At 43.3% G+C, this 13,013-nt stretch overlaps 1 protein-coding gene across 1 annotated transcript; it reads right to left on the bottom strand.

Moving 5' to 3' along the window:
• Positions 1-4,826: 4,826 nt before the first annotated feature.
• LOC134464776 (uncharacterized) lies at positions 4,827-9,578 on the bottom strand. The gene is made up of 10 exons (XM_063218122.1): positions 9,496-9,578; positions 9,078-9,123; positions 8,852-8,898; positions 8,590-8,734; positions 8,323-8,436; positions 7,743-7,837; positions 7,512-7,605; positions 7,010-7,124; positions 6,153-6,562; positions 4,827-5,713 (listed from the first exon to the last, which is right to left on the bottom strand). Exons 1-10 carry the CDS (start codon positions 9,528-9,530, stop codon positions 5,669-5,671), a joined length of 1,146 nt encoding a protein of 381 aa, XP_063074192.1. The 5' UTR covers positions 9,531-9,578; the 3' UTR covers positions 4,827-5,668.
• Positions 9,579-13,013: the final 3,435 nt, after the last annotated feature.

Genomic DNA, 13,013 nt, shown 5'->3' with positions numbered 1-13,013 from the left:
GGCTAAGTCTGTTGTTTCCACACATTAAGAATATTTTTGAAGTGCTCCTACGACTCACACTGTGACTTGGCCCTGTGAACTTAATTTCTCTATAACAGCATCCGCATAGCATACCCTTACTCATTTGTCCTTTGATAACAAACCATGCACAATCTCTTTACAGGAATTTGCTGCAAACTCCTGATGGACAATTAGGACATAGTTTTACTCACAGACCTCAAACTTTAGGTCAGTGGTTTAACCAGACTTTTGAGGTAGGGTGATGATGGCAATCACTGTTCTTTTATTCTGCTGTCCATCGCAAGACCACACTATAATAACATGAAGCCAAACCATGATACACTATATGAGGAATTGTATCTTTAATCTAAAAGGAATTGTGTTATGAGTTCTTCCCTTCTGATTAATATCACACACTGTAAAAATATTATACAGTGCTACCATCTTCAGGTAGAGCTGAGTACTGTCCTCTGGCCAACTATTATATGATATAGATCAGTGATTTTCAACCTATGGGCCGTGGCCCACTGGTGGGCCCTGAAGGTATACCAAGTGGGCCTTGAAATAATATTCTAAAACTTATAATCACATTTTGGTGTGTGTTGCTGCTGATTTATGTGAGTTTTATTCGTAATTGGGTCAGAGGTGGGCCCTGAACATTTGTGACAATTTCGAGTGGGCCCCAAGTTGGAAAAGGTTGTGAACCCCTGATATAGATTCCTGCATTAGTAAAATGTCAAATGTAGGGAAGCTGCCAAAAATACGAGCTCAGTTCAGTATGTTGGGGCTATCACACTTGTTGCAGACAGGTGGAGGGGTAGAATGTAAAATCTCTGCTTGTAGCCATGGCTTTCCACCAGAAGAGGCTCAATACTGGAACTTCAACAAAGTTCTGAGGTCTGCTGTTAGCACAATACTATAATGGCAGATTAGGATGTGTTTAATGATGTGTGTAATGTCTTGTGTATTCTGTATGTATGTATGCTACTGGACACCTTACTCATCAGCTGTGACAGTTGTCATGACAGAGTTGTTATAAGACACCTGCTATGATAGAGTATGGTTTTCTCACATAAAATGCTTGTTAATGGACTTAAAGGGACACTGTGCAGGAAATGGTCAAAAAAGGTACTGCAACTATACTGCTTATTGAAATTGGGCTGCCTATTGCCAAATTTGATCTGTACATGAAAGTTTACAAAGTATGAAACAAATATTTTCTAGAATGGTCCAAGTACAGTCATTTTTGCAGCTAAAAAAGGCTATTTTTGGATTTTCAAAATGGCGGACCATGGAGAAGATCCCCCTTTTCATGTATGAAAAGTGCAATTTTTCCAGTCATAATGAATACTTAGAATTTGATGTATTCATGGAAAAGATAACATTAGTGAATGGGCAGCATGGATTCTGGAAATAAATGACTAAAAATCTCACAGAGTGTACCTTTAAGCACTTTCAAATAAGTGTGTTTCAAATGTGTAGTATTTTTTTTATATAGGCCTATGTTTAAGATGACATTTGTCCGTAACATGGTTTACAAATAATAATAAATAAGCAAATTAAATGAGCAAATAAATAAACATTTTCGTTTAAATATTTTTAAAGGAATTTAAGATTAAGCTTGGCAATTAGTTTGTTTGGACATAATGTTGTATACCATGGACACATTTAGGTTATTAATTGAAAAATAAATAAATAAATAAACAGGGGAAAAAAACTTGAAATGTACCCCTAATTATAGAATGACCCTTGTAATGCCTGCAGCTGCACCAAGATTGCTTTGCAAAACATGTCATATTTCATGTGAAACTGCATAGCATAAAATTATACGATGGTCTCAGGGGCTGCCGTTTAGGGCCCTCAGTCCATGGGTTCCCCACCCATGGTAAATTGAGTTTTTTTTAAATTATCTCAAAGCAAGTGGTATGGTAACCTGCTATAATGTATACAGAGTCAGATAAGGGTCAGGCCACATGTAAGAGTCAGACCAAATGTAACCTCATCAGCTGGGTTATTTGCTTATTTGTCCTTCATGTTATTCCATATTAGGGCATTAAGGTCCATAAAAAAAACCACACCAGAAACGTATTTGTCAAAAAAATGTATGTATCATATGAGCAAAATAAAATGTATTGTAATATTGCCAATTACAGATTTCCCATAGTCATTGCAAGTCTGAATCCCATTGCAGATTTTCCCAGTCTGAATCTCACTGAAGGTTTCCCATAGTCGTTACAGTTTTGAATCCAATTGAAAACTTCCCAATTGCCGATTTTCCAGGTCCAAATCCCATTGCAAATTTCCCAATAGCTGGCTTTCCAGGTTTGAATCCAATCTTCCAGTCTCCAGTCTTCCCAACTGCAGATTTCCCATAGTCTTTGCAAGTTTTAATCCCAGGTTCTGTAGTCATTACAGGTTTTATAGCGAAGGAGAGTAGAGTTACCTAGTTGGGACTTAAACCCAGACCTTCTGGGGGTAGCAAACTGGGGCTCTGACCACTACACCAAAGAGCCAGGCTTGTTGCTGTGACAGTCAGAAAGCACCTACAATCCTAGTGATGGTCCCTGTTCCGAGGGACCCCAGTAATGAGTGAAGCATGGATGACGGGACACACTGGATGGGAGAAGCAGGATGGGCAGTTGCGTGAGGGACACCATGAGTGTGTGCACTTCCCAAAGGGGAAGGCAGTGTGATGGAGTGACCATCACTAGGGCAGTGGGTGTGTTCCAACTGTCACACTAACCAGCCTGGCTCTTTGGTGTAACCATCAGAGCCCCAATTAAGTACCCAGAGCGCAGGGGTTTGTGTCCCGGCGGGGCAACTCTACTCTCCTTCGCTACAGGGTTTCCCAATGGCCAATTTCCCAGTTGCTGATTTTGTAGCTTCGGCTCCCATTGCAGATTGCCAATTGTCCAAGTTCGAATTTCATTGCAGATTTCCCATTGTTATTGCAAGTCTGAATCTTACTGAAGGTTTTGCATTGTCGTTACAGTTTTGAATCCGATTGAAATCTTCCCAATTGCCAATTTTTCAGGTTCAAATCCCATTGCAGATTTCCCAATGGCTGGCTTTCCAGGTTTGAATCCAATTGCAGTTTTCCAATAGTCTTTGCGAGTTTCAATCCCAGTAGGTTCCATAGTCATGGTAGGTTCAAATCTCATTACAGATTTTGTGGCAAAGGGGAGTAGAGTTGCCCAGCTGGGACTCAAACCCAGATCTTCCGGGGTAGTAAATTGGGGCTCTGACCGCTACATCAAAGAGCCAGGCTCGTTGGCGTGACAGTCAGACTGTACACTCAAACCTAATATAGGTAACTCCATCACATTGCCCTCCCCTTCGGGAAGCCCATGCACTTCACACACTCATGGTGTCCCTCACGCAATTGCCCATCATGCATCTCCCATCCAGTGTAACCCATCATCTATGTTTCACCCATCACTGGGGTCCCTCGCACCGGGGTCACCAATCCTGGGGGTCCCTCACATGGAATTACAGCTTACACACAATGGGTACTGTTGGGTACTGGGGCTTCGTGACCCTATTGCGAGGGACCCCAGTGATGAGTGAAGCATAGATGATGGGGCACACTGGATGGGAGAAGCATGATGGGCAGTTGCGTGATGGACACCATGAGTGTGTGGAGTGCACAGGTGCACTTCCAGAAGGAGAAGGCAGTGTGATGGAGTGACCGTCACTAGGGTTGTTGGTGTGTTGTAACTGTCAAGCTCATTCCTCCAAGCCTGGCTCTTTGGTGTAGCGGTCTGAACCCCAGTCTAGAACTCTGAAGGTCAGGGTTCAAGTCCCGACGGAGCAACGCGACTCTCATTCGCCACAGGTTTCCCAACGGCCAATTTCCCAGTTGCTGATTTTGTAGCTTCGGCTCCCTTTGCAGATTGCGAATTGTCCAAGTTTGAATCTCATTGCAGATTTCCCATAGTCATTGCAGGTCTGAATCCTGTTGCAAATTTCCCATTGTTATTGCAAGTCTGAAATTCACTGAAGGTTTCCCAAAGTCGTTAGTTTTGAATCCGATTGAAAACTTCCCAATTGCAAATTTTCCAGGTTTAAATCCCATTGCAGATTTTCCAATGGCTGGCTTTGCAGGTTTGAATCCAATTGCAGATTTCCCGTAGTCTTTGCGAGTTTTAATCCCAGTAGGTTCCATAGTCATGGCAGTTTCAAATCTCATTACAGATTTTGTGGTGAAAGGGAGTAGAGTTGCCCAGCTGGGACTCAAACCCGACCTTCTGGGGTAGTAAATTGGGGCTCTGACCGCTACACCAAAGAGCCAGGCTCGTTGGTATGACAGTCAGAACACACACAACCCTAATATTGGTAACTCCATCACATTGCCTTCCCCTTCGGGAAGCGTACCCGTGCGCTTCACGCACTCATGGTGTGCCTCACACAACTGCCCATTATGCATCTCCTATCAAGTGTCCCCCATCATCTATGTTTCACCCATCACTGGGGTCCCTCACACCGGGGTCACCAATCCTGGCGGTCGCAAGTCAAGTCAAGTCAAGTCAAGTCAAGTCAGCTTGGAATCCCTCACATGAAATTACAGATTACATACAATGGGTACTGTTGGGTACAGGGGATTGGTGACCCTGTTGCGAGGGACTCCAGTGATGAATGAAGCATACATGACGTACACTGGATGTGAGAAGCATGATGGGCAGTTGCGTGAGGGACACCATGAGTGTGTGGAGTGCACTGGTGCACTTCCAGAAGGGGATGGCAGTGTGATGGAATGACCGTTACTAGGGTTGAAGTTGTCTTCTGACTGTCATGCCACTGAGCCTGGCTCTTTGGTGTAGAGGTCTGAGCCCCAGTTTAGTACCCGGAAGGCCAGGGTTCAAATCCCACCGGGGCAACTCCACTCTCATTCGCTACAGATTTCCCATTTGCTGATGTAGGTTCGGCTCCCTTTGCAGATTGCCAATTGTCCAAGTTTGAATCTCATTGCAGATTTTCCATAGTCATTTCAAATCTGAATCCTGTTGCAGATTTCCCATTGCTATTGCAAGTCTGAATCTCACTGAAGGTTTCTCATAGTTGTTACAGTTTTTAATCTGATTGAAAATTTCCCAATGGCCAATTTACAGGTTCAAATCCCATTGCAGATTTCCAAATGGCTGACTTTCCAGGTTTGAATCCAATTGCAGTTTTCCCAATTGCAGATTTTCCATAGTCTTTGCGAGTTTTAATCCCATTAGGTTCCGTAGTCATGGCAGGTTCAAATTTCATTGGTTTTGTAGCCAAGGGGAGTAGAGTTGCCCAGCTGGGACTCAAACCCAGACCTTCTGAGGTAGTAAATTGGCGCTCAGACTGCTACACCAAAGAGCCAGGCTCGTTGGTGTGACTGTCAGAACACACCCACAGTCCTAGTGATGGTCATTCCATCACATTGCTTGGCTCTTTGGTATAGTTTAGTTAGTACCCTGAAGGCTGGGGTTTGAGTCCCGGCGGGGCAACTCTACTCTCCTTCACTACAGGGTTTCCCAACGGCCAATTTCCCAGTGGTTGATTTTGTAGCTTCGGCTCCCATGGCAGATTGCCAATTGTCCAAGTTTGAATCTCATAGCACATTGTCCAATTACAGATTTCCCATTCCAGGTTTGAATCATATTGTTTCCCATTAGCCAAGACTCAGGAGGATGTGAGTTCAGTCCTCCACTTTCCATACACAGAAAAATCTGTGCCAAAATTTCTGAGAAAAAAAGAAAAAGAAAAAAGGGAATCAATGTCTGTCACTTCCAGAAATTTTGAAGTTTCAGAAGTTACGCACAAGCACTAGCCAGGGCTCAATTATTTAATCTCCAACATTGTTCAACCAAGTTAGTACGGTCAAGGAGTTCATCTCTGACTTTTCAATGTCCCCCATAGATGGGTTACTCAACATCTCAACTAAAGCAGGGCATGTCAGTTTAACATGATGATGCGAATGAGTATCAGTTCAGTTTGTGCCACAGCACATTCATTACCAGTAGTAGCATGCAGAAACATTGATGCATATAAGATCATCCCAATCTGAAATCATTCTGAACTGCTATTGGTATGTGAGATTGGCCATACACTAGACTCCTATGGGCTTTGTTATTTGTTGCGATATAGCCAGGATAGCCTAATACCCTTCTACAGATGCAAACCTTTTTGGGTGATTTCTCCCTCTTCTTCTCAGTGGGAGCCCTCTCCTCAGTGGGCGCTGAGGTCTTCTCAGCCTCTGGCATCTCTTCAGTCTCTCTCTGGCCATCGATCTTTGCAGCCAGATTGAGACTGATGGAAGGCTGAGTGGATGGAGCCGGATGCATCATCTCAAACTGCTGAGTCCGCAGACGGCGGAGAGGCTGGGCCTTCATGTTGCCCAATCGCTTTACACCAGGCCGCACGTTGAGACTGATTGGCTTGTGTGTTGTTATGGAGGCCATCTCCTTCTCCCTCCAGACCAGGTCCTTGTGCCAATTAGTCATCTCCTCTGGCCAATATCCCCGAAGGAGGTCCGCCTCCAGCTGTGCTACCACCTGGCAGAAGTGGGCAGCCTGTGCCTGTCCAATGGAGTCTGTGCAGAAACAGGTGGCAGAGGATGGATCAATAAATATAATTGTATTGAAAATGGCCTGTCATGGCTGGATGGCTGAAACAGCAACACATTAGAGCAACAAATACTCTACTCAAATAGAGGCCCTTCCTCTGATCGCCATATAAAGTCCCTGACACAGCTGCTGAATCTCGATGAATTTGAGTGAAGCACTGCTAAACTGACTTATTATAGCTTCATTGATATTTGAACTGAAAAGACGATTATTTTTTTCTTATTTTTCTGCAATGGAATGAATAGGCCCATTTATTATTAATATTATTGTTTTTTATATATATACGTATATATACGTATATATTACTCAATCACTTTGGGAAAGCAATATCTCTTATGTGTCATTATAAACACATCAGACAAAACAAAAGCATTGCCTGCAAACACTACATTGTGTTATTGGCAAGTTCATACCCAGAATGTCTGTCAACCTTGCGATGCTCTCTTGGCGATATACATAGTGAGGAGAGTGGACCAGGATCATGGCCAGATGCTGACGCCAGTCCCCCAAGTCCTTACATTCAGAGCCCTGCGTGGATCCACATTGCAAATGATTAGTGCCACATTGTCCAAGGCCGCACAGTAAAAATACCAATGTTAATAGAACTCTTAAAGTGTTGAAATTAACTCCATTCGAATGGCATTTGGTCCCACTCAAAACTAGAGTTCTTTTTTTACTCTTTGGTCAGTGTAACATTTTTGTTGTTTATTCTACTCAATAGTGTTAGCATTAAGAGAGATAGAGTTGAAATTACGCTGGCCATAGGCAGAATTTTACCCTAACATTTGACTCCAAGTTAGAGTAATTTGACTCTCCACAGTGTTGTTAATAAGCCTACTCTATCTGGAGTTTACTCTGAAACATTGACACCATCATTTTTAACAGCATGCAATAGGCGCATCTACACTCACTCACCCAGTCATCAAAGGGTATTTGCCTTGACTTGAGCTTGTAATAAGTCTTCAGGGGATTACTGTTGTCCATACCTTGTATCTGGCAATCAATGTATCTTTTTTTTTTTTTTAAAGTGAACAAAGAGTGAACAGAAGTTGAAAAACAAGATGACATAGTAAATTCATAGCAGTTGACATTCATGTTTCTGACGCGCTCAGTTCTTTGAGCAAATATCAAACAACATTTTCTTACTCTTTAAATGACCCTTCGTGTATTTGTACGACCGTGCTTGAGAGCAGAAGGGCATGATGCCCTAGGCCCTCCTTCTTGGCAAAGCGTAGAGCTTCCTACAAAGCAAACAGAAATTTAATGTGGTTGTAATACAGTTGATGTGAACCATGCATAAAAGAATGTTAAATGTGCTACTGCTTAATGCGTGGGATTAGTAGTCCTAATGGGCAAAGCTGTCAATGCTGGGTACAGAAAGTGAAAGCCCTGTCACAAATTTGTTCCAACCAGCTCCAAATCAGCTGATCCTAAAGACAGTAGTTCTCAGTGAAGTCACACATGTAAGAAGGAACCTAAAGGGCTATTACTTTCTGTACCCGAATTAACACCGCTTCTAGCCATTCACAATAAGAGAACTGTGGAGCTGATAATAATTACAATATAATCGTATACTTATTGTATAGCCTAGACCAGTGGTTCTTAGACTCTCTCCTTCAACAGTTGTAATAATGCAGGATACATACACCTAAACGAGCTGTGTTGTGTGACATAGGCCTATACTGTTCATGTATAATATGACAGATAACAACCACGATTTAATTACCTCAAATCTGCCATGAATAAGCAGCTCGGTCAGCCCAGACCTTCTCCTCACATTGACGCCTGAGGAATCTAATCTACCAAACATCAGCACAGGAATGTCCTCACAACTGACCCACTGAAAAATAGAACAAGATTGGGGGGAGGGGGTGGGGGCATAATTTTAATTGGAGTGGTGTGTGATAACCAAACTATTAGACTATTAGTTGGAAAACACAACAGAGTAACAGTTGCTGTAATGCAAAAGTTTCTAAAGACTCCTACTACTCACTCCATCTTTCTCATAAGTGAGCGCAATCAGACCCCAGGTCAGTGCAGCACCACCTCTCTCCTCCTCCACCAGGCAGCGCTGCCACCGGCACCGGGCCTCGCCATACACCTCCTGGGCCACTTTCCAGACCTTGGTGCAATAGTCCCTAGGGGAAACAACACAAGATGCAAAGTACAGTCAGTATGGTTAGACTAACAATAATAGCCTACGCTGACAAATGATGAATAGGCCTGAGTATTTTAAAGAAAAATCCTTCACTCACTCCTCAATATATGTTGGATTGTCTTCAAGTATCTTCTTCACCTGGTGCTAAAAAAGGAAAACAGTCTCTATTAGGCTCCCAGCTTTAGGAGGTAGCCTGATGTTAAAGAGCCCTATCTCAATTAGCAAATTAGGCCTAGTAGGTTTCGTTCACGCTGACCTTGTGTATGTTACTTATTGAATAAAATTTCAGACGATAACACATAAGCATAACAAAGCAAGCTTACCTGATCTCTCTGATACCTTCTCCTGTCCCCCCACTCTGCGTGAACCCTATGAATAGATATGACCGACATGTAGAGTTGAGCTTTCTGTGTTAAAACGGTGACACCAAGCGTTACTGTAAAAATATGAAACCACTGGAGTGAGTGTCCAGCAGGCAAACACACAACTCGCCCACTCCAACAGTCCTACTCCGCTGTGCAGCCAGTTGGTTCTTACTACTCATTAACAAACATTGGCTATGTTTTGTTGGTAGCCTAATTCACAGGCTGGTAACAGGCCTAGGCCCAAGTATTTTAGGCTACTCGGCCTTGGGACCGTGTTAAATAATCATATCGTCATATTATTGAAGAATAACACTTCAAAATAGTTTGTAGAGCTTTAGCCTAAATATACACCCCAATAAACAATTTAAATTCTTACGAAGGTGAAAGGGGTTCAAATCCAGTGGCGTTCATCGCCGAATAATAATCGCACGCGCTATCGAAAACCTCTTGACAGAGTGATTGAAGAAGGAACGTCTTTCTCTCGTGGGAAACGTCGTGAAAATGAATGGTTTACTAGATGCGCGCCAATTTATACAAAAACAAGTGATACGTAACAGGGCCGGTTTTTAGCATAGGCCGGCTAGGCGGTCGCCTAGAGCGCCATGTGAAGAAGGAGCGCCGAAATGGCGCTCTCCTATGCGTAATTTTGCGATATGAAGTTTTTTTTTATGAAGTCGCAATCAACAAAGAGTGGCGAAAGCGCTCCTCACGGCAAAGCGCCCCTCAGCCAATAGTAATATCTCTTCCAACTGTCTCTGGGAAGTCTGTGAACCAATAAACAGACAGTTCTGAGAAAGGGGGCGGGACGAGTGACAGCTTGCGATCTATTTTGAATTTGGAGACTCACTCAGTGTTGCCAATTTAGCGACTTTGTCGCTAGATTTAGCGACTTTTTGCCACCTCTGGCGACAAAAAAAATCATCTAGCGACTTAGCGACTTTTCAGGCTCAATCTGGCCGAATCTAGCGACTATTTCGCTTGTCTTGTGAGAGGCAAATCAGTGTCCCTCCCCACGACACCACACAATGCATTTCCAGAGGCGGCGGGTAGAGACAGACGTGACACATGATGCACCACGGTGTGGCAGCGTTTGTGATACGCGCAGGAATTCTCATGCGCGTACATCTGCTTGTATGAGACTACGGCAAGCGATATGGGACAAAGATATGGCAGGAACCGAATGTCAACATAAACCGAGATTACACAATCTTCGATATGGTCACCAAATGTTTTGGGACTGTCATTTATGTTATGCCTACACTTTGGAATTAGATCAGAGTCTTGTGGTTACACAGGTTTATTTAACTTTACTCGGTCTACCCTACAAGCATATGACAAATTTAAATGAGCACTAGCAGGCTGGCCGCACCGACCGCAGTGAATCTCGGGCACATTGCGACAAAAAACTCATCTAGCGCCTTTAGCGACTTTTTGGTGCATGTGGCGACATTTTAAAACGTGCATTTTCAGTGACAAATGAATTGTTTTTCCACATAATTCTGACTCTGCGCCGCCGTCAGAAGCGTTTCCCACGGTTAAGCGGGGCTGCAGATAAGCTCTGATCGCCAAAAAGTAGCTAGCACCGCCCATTTGTACTGTGGACGAAGGCATGTGGGCACGTTTTCTGTAGATCAGCGCGCCGTGCGTGACATTGTGACGTCATACGTAACGTCATGACGTCATCTAGCGACTTCTAGCGACTTTTCAGCAAGCCCATAGCGACTTTGGCTGATTTTCTTTTGGCAACACTGGACAGAGGGGGCAAGCGCAAACAGTAGTGCTGCTCTGCTGGATGGAGATTATTATGTTCTCATTAAACCACTCATTGCATGATGCAGGAGTTTCAGAGGGTGTTTTGGAACTATGTGATTTAATCAGCAACCGTTTGTGATTATGGAAAGCCTAATAGTTATGAGGTTACTATTTGGAATTAGAGAGAAAAAGAGCTTTGTTTTTGATCAGAGAAATCGCTAGTTAGCATGCTAACATTAGCCAAGTATGCCAAGCAATGAAATCCAGTAAAGTAGCTGTTAGTAGCCTACTCACTATTCACTAACACCCACCTGATATCATAATACTTGCTTAGGTTGACAAGCAATGTAAAGTAAGACTGGTGCAATGTTTAAAACAATTTTAGCTGCCATATCTCCTTCCATCCACATGAATTACCTGCTTGTTGTAAGCTTAAAAAAACATTAATTTCCAGACCAGAATGACATAGCCTACATTAATCATGTAACAGAACCATGCACAGCAGACAAGTGAGGCTATTTACTATATTTTGTATATTATGAAATTCAATAGCGTGACAGCTCTTCTCCCTTTTTCTCACCCTGTCCCTCCAAACACATAGATAGCCCCCTTCTCATTCTCCTACTCACAAATGCACCACTATTTCCAGTCCAGAAATGAAATTGGTTTGGAAGACAGCACAAATGTGTAGCTTATTAAAATTGTTATGCTGCCATGCTTTGTGATGCTGTAGATAGTGTAGATCAATGCAGACCTCCTTGGTAGGCTTATTGTCTACACATGCATTTTACATGCAAATGTACTGTATCACTCTCCTGGCATTTCAATTTCACGTTACAATTCAAACACATTGATAACCTCCCTCTCATCTGGGGTTGGGGGCCCCACCACCATCACATCCAACACACCACACAGTGAAGCTACTTTCATGCGACTCAATCTGATGTGTTGGTCGCCTGTCAAAAAGAACCACAAATCCATTTGATGAAAAACGGTTATTGTTCTTGATGCTATTTAGTTAAGCTTACTAAGGATATTAGTCTTGTGTTCTGTGAGGTATAAGAAAGATTTTTTTTTTCTTTCAAAGGTAGGGGGGGGGCGCCAGAACTCAAACTCGCCTAGGGCACCAAATAAGCCAGAACCGGCCCTGATACGTAATAATAGAAAGATTCCAATCGAATGACAGTTTGGTGTTGCCAGTGCCGTCTTTCATTGTTACGCGCATTACGCACGGTTACGCCTGGCCGCCCGTGTGGGTCGACAGGATTCCAAACAGCAGACAGGCGAAACAGTGTGTGATTGACATTTTTCCTGTTTTTACAGGTTGTTCTTAGAGAATCTTTGGTTTTATACCCCATCAAACGCAACCCCCTCTGCAGCCGCGGCCTTGGAAATGGTGGCGTCCCTCTGCTGAAGAACGCACCACAAATCAGAGGACATTGAAAAAAACGCTCACACGTATAGACCTACAACTGCACAAAAAAAACACACACACACACAAAGTAAAATAAATATAAGCAATACAAACTGAGCACATCTTCAATGTGTACACCAGTCTAGGCCATTGGTGGGGATGGGAACCTTTTTCATTCGAGGGGCCATTTCAAATTCTTCCAAGGGCCGTACAAGTCCTCCAAGGGCCGCCCTATGCCCAAACAAGGATTTCTCCCTGCACTTCAGGATTATTATATTGAAGGCAGCCACCTTTAAATGTAGGTACCCTGAATACAACTTAATTGTATTGCAAATGTGATCTCTAAAAAACTTTTACAAAACATGTCATATTTCACGTGAAGCTGCATAACATTCACATTATAGTAGGGGCAGATAAAACATCCTCAAGGGCCTTGAACGGCCCTAGAGACATATGGGGTCCCCACACCTGATCTAGGCTATAGATGTTTCAAGCCCTGTTCTGAAGCAGCACAAATGTCACCAATGCTTATCGTGGGCAGGCTCCAATTAGTTGCTTTTATTCTCAGAAGGGCTTTCTGGGGAACATTTCCTTTCCTTTTGCTGGAGAATTTTCCATGTCCACTAGTCTACATCAGGGGTGAGGAACCTAGGTCTTGAGGGCCGTTGCGGCCCTTATGAGCATTTTATCCGGCCCCCGATTTAATTTTGATATTACGCAGCTTCACA

This window comes from Engraulis encrasicolus, chromosome 15, assembly GCF_034702125.1.
Source record: "Engraulis encrasicolus isolate BLACKSEA-1 chromosome 15, IST_EnEncr_1.0, whole genome shotgun sequence".
Taxonomy (NCBI): domain Eukaryota; kingdom Metazoa; phylum Chordata; class Actinopteri; order Clupeiformes; family Engraulidae; genus Engraulis; species Engraulis encrasicolus.
This window is presented reverse-complemented; position numbering and strand designations above follow the sequence as displayed.

What these genes read in the sequence shown, in the direction of transcription:
- LOC134464776 (XM_063218122.1), bottom strand. Translation starts at nt 9,530, where the DNA reads ATGAACGCCACTGGATTTGAACCCCTTTCACCTTC. An exon ending in TTTGAACCCCTTTCACCTTC is followed by an intron (nt 9,124 to 9,495) that starts GTAAGAATTTAA and finishes ATCTATTCATAG; the next exon opens with GGTTCACGCAGAGTGGGGGG. An exon ending in AATCCAACATATATTGAGGA is followed by an intron (nt 8,735 to 8,851) that starts GTGAGTGAAGGA and finishes TGTTTCCCCTAG; the next exon opens with GGACTATTGCACCAAGGTCT.